Raw genomic sequence first — 10,448 nt, forward strand, 5'->3', positions numbered from 1 at the left:
TTTAGGGTGCAATAGAGAATAAAGAAGTAGTGTGATGTGAACTATAAAGGCCAGCAATTCGCTTGTTTCTTGTAGTGCGGTGACTTGCTGCAATATTTTCGAATCCTCTGATTGTTTAGTTTGAAGCCCAATACATTCCATCAACCGCCATTGCTTTTGGGCCTTTAAAAAGGTTGGTGTACGATGGAACTGCCTGCTGCATCCCCGGGCCCATCCTATTCTAATTGTACTCAACATCCATCCTTAATGCCAACGTTTTATGATATATTTTCTTTAATGTGAATGCTGTGTATCAAATGGTTTGGTTTTTTTTTTTTTTGAAATTATTTTTACTCCTCTATTTTAACTTTTCAAATCATAAAAGTGTAATAATACATTATGGAATGAATTCTAATATATTTAAGCGATATATTTATAGACTATTTATTTATATATGTGTCGAGGTATTTATAAACTATTCATTTATATATGTGTTAAATGCATATTAAACTCATTATATGATAATTAATATTACATGAGAGATGAATCAAATGTCCATAATATAATAATGATATTTAAAAAAATTTAAATAATTTAAAATGATTATAAGGTAATATTTATTTATAATATTTTTAATCATTAACAACACACATACATTTTATAAACATAACTATTTAAATTTAATATCTTAAATAACAATATTTTATTTAATCATTTAAATCACTTAATAATTTATGATATTTAAATTTTAACATTTACGATAAAAAAAACAAAGTAAATGTTGAAGCATTGGTGATATTGATGATTCTCTTTGTCCCACAGATGTTGTCGGCGACCAAAACAACAGTTTTTCAAAGCAGCAGGGACCCAGTACTGTCCTACCCGCTCGCGTTTTGTTTCCATTCATCAAAATTTCTCCTTTTATCTATTTTACTAATTATACAAATTTAAACACCAACTTTATAAATTTTATCAATTTGGCTTTTAAACTTAATATTCTCTGTGATAGAATGATTTTAAAGCATTTTTTTTATCTAAATAACTTTTGAACTTTAAATTTTCTGTTAAATTGACTCCACAACTAGATCATTTTATTTTTATAACTACCAATATCGGTACTGCAAAGGTAAAGACAATCTTCTTAACCCAGCTTACTCCATTTGTAAACGTCAGAAATTGATTCTCTTACATTGCTTAAGGGAATTAGTGTCTCATTCCACTAAACCAACTACTTATTGATTACAACTAATCAATTTTTAAATTGAAAAATCATCACTGTGTACTCCTAGTTAAGTTTTTAAAAAATAATTTTTTAATTTATTTTTTATTAAAATTTAAAAGTTTAATAGTATTTATATTTTCATTAAAAATAATCTGAGAAGGATAATTTTTATTAAATAAAATGTATTAAACTAAACATGTTAATTGTTTCTTATTAAATAAATATTAAAGTTAATTATAATTAAAATTTTAAAAGTTAAATTGATAAAAAAATTATCAAATTTAAAAGACAGGTTAACTAATAAAAATTTAAAGGTGTATGATCCTTAATGACCTCGATGGTAAAAGAATTGTTGTTATTTCTTAAGATTTTGGGTTCAAACACCAAAAATGCCAAGAGTACGAGCATTTAATACTTAATAATATTTTTGAGTTATTTTGTAACAAATACTATATGGTACTTACTATGTATTAATAAATTAAAAAAAAATAAAGGTTAATTTAATAAAATTTGTCAAACTCAAAAACCAATTTGAGCATTGAACCTTGTCTTTATTTTCATTCCACTTCTTTGTCAAATTTGGCTTCATTAATCATATATACTATTTCTTATTTATAAAAATAACACTTTTAGAAGATTATTTATTAAAATTTAAATCATCCAATTATGCCACGTTAATTGCATTTCTTTTTAAAAAAAAGTACATTTGATAAGGTTTATTTTGTTTGCATAGTTCGAAGGATCAAAATAAAAAAAATTAAGAGAAAATTAAATAAATGTTTTTCAATAGAATGAAATACACACTACACATGGCATATTAACACAAGCACAATTCAAGTTAAACAATAACGCATATATTTATAAATTTTATTTTTAATCATCAGAAAATATATATTACAAAATTATTTAAAAATACTCAAAAATAAATATAAAATTCAAATTTTAAGTATATAATTCCACCACATAAACAAAACCCCTCTCAATCCACTTTTTTAAGCTTTTGGTGTCATATATGTAATACTGTATTTGATGTATTTTTAAGAGTTAATTCCATTGTATGTCCTCAAACTATGATCTTGTTTCTAAATTGACCCTTAAACTTCTAAATGTTCAAATTTCATCCCTAAATTATATCATCATTCTAAATTTGTCCTCAAACTTTTTAACATTTTATTTTAATCCCCAAACCATATCCTTCATTCTAAATTGATCCTCAAACTTTATCAACATTTCAATTTATCCCAAATTACGTGTATATACTAATCACGTTCCATGTTAATAAAATTGTTAGACAAACTATGTTATTATATGTTTGAAAAAAAAATAAAGTTTAGGTTAAACTATGTTTAAAACTAATTACATATTTGGATGAATTTGGGATGAAATTAGAAGATTTAAAAGTTTGGGGACCAATTTAGAATGAGGGTCATAGTTTAAGGATGAAATTGGATTGTTTAAAAGTTTAAGGACTTATTTAAAATGAATATCATAGCTTGAGGATGAAATTAGAGTATTCAAAGGTTTAGGAACTATTTAGAATGAAAATCATAGTATGGGGACATATGACGCAAGTAACTCATTTTTTAATGATATTTTGTATTTTTTTTGAAAGATGATTTTTAATAAAAAAAAGTTATAAATATTTTTCGTAAGTAATTAAAAACAATATATAAGTAATAAAACCGTCAAACTTGCGTTAAGTATACTATCAAAATAATTTAAACTTTCACGAGAGTAAGAGGAAAAGACAAAATAAACGAAGAATATGTGCAATGGAGTGGTCGGTCACAAAACCTGTACAGTAATTACTAATATTTGATTTCAGAGGAACTACAAGAGGCCATTCAAACGCGTGCAGACAAATTTCTTTGGATCCTATACATTTATCATCCACACAACGCCGTCACATCTACTCTGATTTATTTATTTACACATTTAATATATGCATATGACTCATCACTCGTTCTTTTTTATGACTGCACCAATAATTTTCATTTCAAACAAACTCCATTCCCAATGGCTCATCTAAGTTTATTCATAAATTTAAATATCTTAAAAAATCGAGAATCAGAGCACCTGGGACCAGCCATCTACTCCAATTTGCGGTTTAAAAAATCCTCCTACTGTTTAGCCTAATATTCTACTGTATTAACCACTAATCGCTTTCCCACTCTGTACGCTATTACAAGGTATTCCCCTATCAACACAATACCATTAAACTAGGCTGGTTGAATTTGGTACCATATTGAAATCGTCAATGCTATTTAACTAGGCTAATTGATTAATGCATATTCCAAGGTTGCTCCATGGCTCCGAACAAGTGCCCAGTAATTTTGATCCGGTGGCACATGAAGCCATGGTTGTTCATGCCTTTGTTGCTCCCTTTGATTTCTTACAAGATTTCCCTTTAAAGCATGCCAATGTCACCATGTATGGAACTCCACAAAGTTGCTTAACTGGAACACGAAGATTATCGCTGTCAAACCATGGGCTTTTCAACTGCATACAAATGCTACAGAGATGATATGATGACGTTCTCCTCAGGAAGATGAACTGAAGACCATCTCACTGCAAACCGAAAAGGGCAGAAAGGGTTCGTAGGGCCTTCTAAAGTTCGGTCTGACAACAAAATCCTGATCATGGAATTGCCAAGTTCACGTAAAAAATTATTTAGTGAATTACCCGCAACGTGTTAAGGCGTTGTCCGTTCAATTCAGTGCGTATAAAACAGGGCATGGTTTATTCTTTGGACGCAAATTGTGAGATATAAAATAAATAAAACTATATATTCCTTTCAATCCATACCTCAATAATACACTTGCCGGCGGTGCTAGACAAGACTAGTCGAGGCAGGTGCCTCTACACAACCCCACGGCCCACCTACTTTCTCTCTCCCATTTCTCTCTTAAAACTAAAGCGAGTACCGTCGGGGCAGTGGCCCCCCTACGAGATACAACTATGAAAATCCCTCAAAGGATGACCGAACCAATATATACACGGTGACAAGTCTCGTCAACAAAAGGAAAGGCAAGAGAAGAAAAGAAAGAGGGATGATTAGATTTAAAGACAAAAGGGTTCTATCGGCTTCCTTTTCGACTTTATATGTGAAATCCATAACTCAAATTAAGTTGATACAACTAATATTAATATGGAAAAAAGAATGAGATATATTCTATACAAAATGAAGAAAAGAGCCAAAAAAAATCAACGCCATAATCAATTGAAAATAGATATGCTGAGGAGAAAAGAGAAATAAATGAAGTAATGATCAAATTGGATAGGATGGAATGTAGAAACGAACTAGGTTATTATATAAACAGAATATTATACAAATTGGGTGTGATATCAGATATAATTATTGATAAGATAATATATTGTTATGCAATGCGATAGAATGGAAGAAAGAAAGAAAGAAAGAAAGAAAGAAAAGGGTTGGCCACAGGTCCTTTCGCACTGAGCATCAGCAGCAATCACTAGGATTATTTTTAATATTCATTGATGCTTTCAGCCATATATCCTTTGCTGTTGTTGTTTCATAGGTATCGGACAGAGAGATCAAAGAGACGATCGGAGAAAAAAACAAGTAAAAAAAGAGAGAGGATGAGATCCATCCAAAACTTAAATTCAAACAAAATATTAAAATCTGGGAACAAAATCTTACATCAAAGATATAAAGGAGAGTACCTGACACTGAAACATAAAAGTGCAAACGACTGCAAAGCTGTATAATTTCAGTGAGGGGCACGTGTGCTTTATATATCAAATTTACAACAGCAATTAGATTTTCCCTTTGAGCTGGGAGCCCAGCTGAACCAGAAATCTTGTTGTAGCAAAAGATTTGGCCAACAAGTGAGTGTTTTAAGTGTTACCGACGACCATCTTCTTCTAACCTAGTTACAAATCTTAACCCTACACATGTACACTTACAAGCAAACAATAAAAAGATGCCCACGGCCAAGACTCTCTTTTCTTGTTAAAAATATAAGATATGCAACTGTGCAAGGTTTAATAGATGATTCATTCTACATTGTGTAATGTATGGCCATAATGGCAAGGAAGAACAATGAACCCAAAGGAAATTGGTGGCACTTTCTTCACTTTTTTCTTTAAAAAATATAGGTTTCTTCTTTGTAATGAATTCCATACACAAGTATACATGTGATTGGAGCTTACCAGGTCGAAAGAAGGAAAGAAACAGAAACCCAATATGAATGATGATAAGTAGCCAAATTTCCATGGTGACATGATGTGAATACAAAGTAACACATTTGCTTCTTGTTAAGTAAGAAGATAATATAAGATAGACAGAGAAATGGCTTTTTTTTCAAGAGCTTCCTAAATTCTACCCATCAAAACAGCTCATACAAAAAAAAATTAGAAAAAGAAGCAATCTATTACACCTTCTAAATCAATACTTCTTGTGTGCTTTACTTCACCCTTTATATATACGCTTTTATAAATAGTTTTGACTAAATCAATACTTCTTGTGTGCTTTACTTCACCCTTTATATATACGCTTTTATAAATAGTTGCAGTTGTAGTAATGTTGTGATGTGCATAATTAGAGAAGATAAAGAACTAAAGAAGTCTTATCAAACAGGGAAAATTTGTGAGATCGGTTGAAAGAGATTAAAAACTTGAGTTTTGACTAAATTTGGTTCATGGGATGCCGATCCAGTATTTATAGAGAACCGCCAGATATATTCCACATAATCATAATATAAAGCAGCTATTAGAAGGAGAAGAAAAGAATAAAATCAGTAAAAGGAAAAACCTATACATCAGTTGTGGAAGCAGCAGCAGCGGTGGTAGTACCAACATTAGCCGCAGTTCCACCAGCACTATCATCTCCTCCTACACCGCTACCCGTGCCACCATCAAAAGCTTGAGCGGCAGTCACCGACACATTGACATCAACGGTAGTTGTGACAGTAGACCTTTTTCGCTTCTTCTTCTCGTAAGGAATCCCTCTAGCTTTAGCTTGTTCTTCTCTCACTTCCCTCAAATAAATCCTCACAGCCCTTGCGGCAAAAGGGTTTGATTCTGGACGTCCACCGTTTTCTTCATAAGCAGCTCTAAGTCGTCCGATCAGCGCGTCGAGGCTACCCCAGGCTTGCTTGAGTGGGCAAGAACAAGGAGCAGGTGGGTTTGGATGTCCGAAATAAGGACAACCCGTTATGTGAACCTTAGTTTTACCAAACTGGTCAAGGTATTTCAAGAACTCAATAACGTTGGCACCACTGCAACGAGCTAGTGTTAACGGAGGCTTATGGTTCTTCAAGTACTGCAAGAAAGTATTCCAGTCTCGACGCTTTTGCGACTCATACCGACTCGGTTGAGGCGGGGAAGAAGACGACTCACCAGATCCACTTTGGTGTGAAGCCGAGGGCGTCGTCGATGAAGCTATAACTACACCAGATGATGGACCCTCGCTGACGCTATTCGGGTCAGTCGCAGCACCTCCTACAGAAGCAGGATTCATTAACAAAACCAAAATGAAAAAAAACAAAGGGTTGTTGCTTTGGTTATCTTGGTAGGATTTTTTCAAGTGGCGGAGTGTGAAGACAGGCGGAAGGGAGAGTTCTGTCGGTCGATCACTTACAAATTAGAATCTCTTTCAAGAGATGGCTTCTGTTTGATAAGATACAGTAGTAGTGAATAGGGTTCATGAAAAGAACTGCTGGCTCAACTCTCCGCCCCCGGCCCGGGGTTCATTTCACGGGAAAGATTTGCTTGTTTTTTCTCTTTATTGGTGATCGTGAGAGTGGAGATAAATGATTTTGAACGAAGAAAAGAAATCAAGAGAGATCAGGAAAACCAAAAACAAATGGATGATGGGACGGGCAAAAGACCATTCATTACAAGTAGTGTGACATTTGTAGAAATGGATCTAAAAAAGAAGTTGTATTGTATTGTGGATTAAGGATTGGATTTAAAAATGTAATGTTTAGTAGAGTACAAGGTTTCGCACAGAAATGGAATAATATGATAAATGTCTCATATGGTGGCCCGGCCCTCGATGGAATCACTGTTCCCAGGCGGCCCCGCCATTCCTTTTGTTCACCGTCATTGATGCATCTTAATATCGGAATGAAATCCATTTTAGACGTCATACCGTCATTCCATTATCATAAAAATTAATCAAAAACCGTGGTAATAAATCTGCAAACATCATGAAAATTTCAGCATATCATCCATTTATATAACATAACATGTTTTTTTTATTAATAATTTTAATATTATAAACTAATTTTCATTTTTTTCTTGTTTATACTTTTCTGTTATCATTTTGTTGTATGTTATCTTAATATATTGTTGGGTAAACTACATATTTAGTATATAAATTATTATTTTTGTTTTGTTTTGATACATAAATTTTATTTTTTAAAATCATACTTAATGTATAGTTTAGGTTTCATTTTGATACCATATTATTAAAAATTTAACGGTGTTGTTGACATTTCGTCATAAGATAATGTCCGTAGTTATTGAAAAACAAAAAAAAATCATATTAGTAGTTCTATTTTTTTACAGTTGGATAATAATTTGAAACTTAAACCAAAAGTTAAGTAACGTTTTGAAAGAAATAAAATTTAAATATCAAAACAGAATAAAAGTAATAGTTTATGTACTACACACGTATAGTTTACTCTATATTTTTATTAAAACTTATATGTCCTAATCAAAGATTAAATTGTGAAAAATCTAGAATCTATTATACTTTGTTTTTCAATGTCTGTGTTTCTACATTAACGATTTTATAAATTTTATTTTCTATTAAGTTTTCATATCCGTGAATTAGGGTTTTCTCTGTCTTGTGGTTAGTTTTTCTCGATCGTCGTGTCTGTTCTACTGGGTATACCTTAGTCTTTACAACGATTTTCTCGATATATCACTGGTGACTGGTAATATTATCGATCTAACACCGGTCAGACTATATTTCCAGATCTAACACCCTTAGCAGTAAAGCGCGCCCCCTGCACCGCGCTATACGATGATTTGGCGTCACGTGGGGTATAGCGCGCCCCCTGCACCGCACTATACGGTGAGCTGGCGTCACGTGGGTATAGCGCGGCCCCTGCAGCGTGCTATATATGTATATCTGACACGTGGGGTATAGCGCGGTGCAGGGGGCGCTATACCCCTAATTACCGACCCCTTCCCTCCCCCATCCTTCCTATAAATACCCCCATCCTCAATCACTTTTATCACACCAAATTTTCTCAAATTCTCTAAATTTCTCTCAAACTCTCTTTTTAAGGTATATTTTATATATTTTTACTATTATGTTTTTACTTTATTTAATATTTTACTAATATAATTCTTTTACAGATATATAATGGAAGATAGTCTACTTCGCTCAGATGGAAATCATATATCTCTACACTTTGCTGATACGATAACATTTTAACGTTTTAATTTAATTTAAATTATTAGTAATATTTAGTTATTTATTTAATGTATGATTATTAGATTAAGAATTAAATATCTCGACACTTTACTGATACGATAACATTTTAACGTTTTAATTTAATTTAAATTATTAGTAATAATTAGTTGATTCATTTAATGCATGATTATTAGATTAAGAATTAATTTTTGTAATTATTTATTTTTAGGAGAAGGACCGTGTATTAGATCTTTTTATTAGGAATTTTAAGTTAGTGATACCCAGCCGTGTCTTGCCGTATTTAGTAGAAGCTGGATTCGGTTACATAGGTAAATATCAGGGTCACTGTAAGATAGAGCCAGACCTGATTTCTGCCTTAGTAGAGCGGTGGAGGCCGGAGACCCCCACATTCCATCTTCCGTGCGGATAGTGCACGATCACGCTTGAGGATGTTTCTATGCACCTGGGGCTTCCGGTGGATGGAGATGTGATATCGGGGATAGCTTCCAGTTCTTGGACTGCTTTGTGTCGGGATAGTCTAGGACGTGTCCCGAAAATTTTATCGGAGGTAGGATACCGTTAAATTGGTTAGATGCCAATTTTCGGGAGTTGAGCGCAGACGCCTCTGAGGATGAGGTTAAGATGTATGCACGGGCATGCATACTGCAGCTGATAGGAGGGTTGCTAATGCCAGACAAATCGCGCAACCTAGTTCACTGCATGTGGTTGCGATATCTTAGCGACTTTCGTCTTGCCAGATCATTCAGTTGGGGCTTAGCAGTTTTGGCTTTGCTGTACAGGGATGTGTGGAGCCACTGACTACAGGAGTAATGCTATCGACGGATGTCTCCTGCTGCTGCAGTCTTGGGCATGGTATCGACTGCCCTTTTATGTCCCGTTGTGAAGAACTCGTTCGTATTTCCACTACTTCTGAGGTAATTATAAAACTGATTTTGTATATTAATAATTTTATACAGCGTATAACAAATTTTTTTCCTTGAATAGGTGGTCTACTGATAGGAAAAATCATCAGGAGCAACCTGATGATTTAGAAAAGATTAGGGTGTTAATCGATCAGAATGCTGGCACACAGTATGAATTTTAATGTTTAAAAATCGATTTTAGATTATAATTATATAATTAGATTATTATTTTGATAAAAATTATATATTATTTGTTTTAGTTTGAATGGGTGTCATATTCTACTGATGATGTGAGGGCGGTGATCCCACCTGAGTTGAGGGTCCATTAGATGTTTGGATGGCGATGGTCCCTCTGATCTGTTATGCAACCGTCGAGTGGTTTGCTGATACGATAACATTTTAAAGTATTAATTTAATTTAAATTATTAGTAATAATTAGTTGATTCATTTAATGCATGATTATTAGATTAAGAATTAATTTTTGTAATTATTTATTTTTAGGAGAAGGACCGTGCATTAGATCCTTTTATTAGGAATCTTAAGTTAGTGATACCTAGCCGTGTCTTGCCATATTTAGTAGAAGCTGGATTCGGTTATAGGTAGATATCAGGGTCACTGTAAGATAGAGCCAGACCTGATTTCTGCCTTAGTAGAGCGGTGGAGGCCGGAGACCCACACATTCCATCTTCCGTGCGGAGAGTGCACGATCACGCTTGAGGATGTTTCTATGCACCTGGGGCTTCCAGTGGATGGAGATGTGATATTGGGGATAGCTTCCAGTTCTTGGACTGCTTTGTGTCGGGATAGTCTAGGACGTGTCCTGGAAAATTTTATCGGAGGTAGGATACCGTTAAATAGGTTAGATGCCAATTTTCGGGAGTTGAGCGCAGACGCCTCTGAGGATGAGGTTAAGATGTATGCACGAGCATGCATA

The 10,448-nt window shown here is 33.5% G+C and overlaps 1 protein-coding gene across 1 annotated transcript; it reads right to left on the reverse strand.

Annotated features, from left to right (window-relative positions):
* Positions 1-5,884: 5,884 nt before the first annotated feature.
* On the reverse strand, positions 5,885-7,025 carry LOC120116631 (protein LIGHT-DEPENDENT SHORT HYPOCOTYLS 6-like). The gene has a single exon (XM_039137053.1). It carries the CDS (start codon positions 6,681-6,683, stop codon positions 5,976-5,978), a length of 708 nt encoding a protein of 235 aa, XP_038992984.1. The 5' UTR covers positions 6,684-7,025; the 3' UTR covers positions 5,885-5,975.
* Between the last annotated feature and the right edge of the window lie 3,423 nt (positions 7,026-10,448).

This window comes from Hibiscus syriacus, unplaced genomic scaffold (genome assembly GCF_006381635.1).
Source record: "Hibiscus syriacus cultivar Baekdansim isolate YM2019G1 unplaced genomic scaffold, ASM638163v2 tig00110300_pilon, whole genome shotgun sequence".
Taxonomy (NCBI): domain Eukaryota; kingdom Viridiplantae; phylum Streptophyta; class Magnoliopsida; order Malvales; family Malvaceae; genus Hibiscus; species Hibiscus syriacus.

Coding starts and splice junctions, on each gene's coding strand:
- LOC120116631 (XM_039137053.1), bottom strand. CDS start 6,683: ATGAATCCTGCTTCTGTAGGAGGTGCTGCGACTGACCCGAATAGCGTC.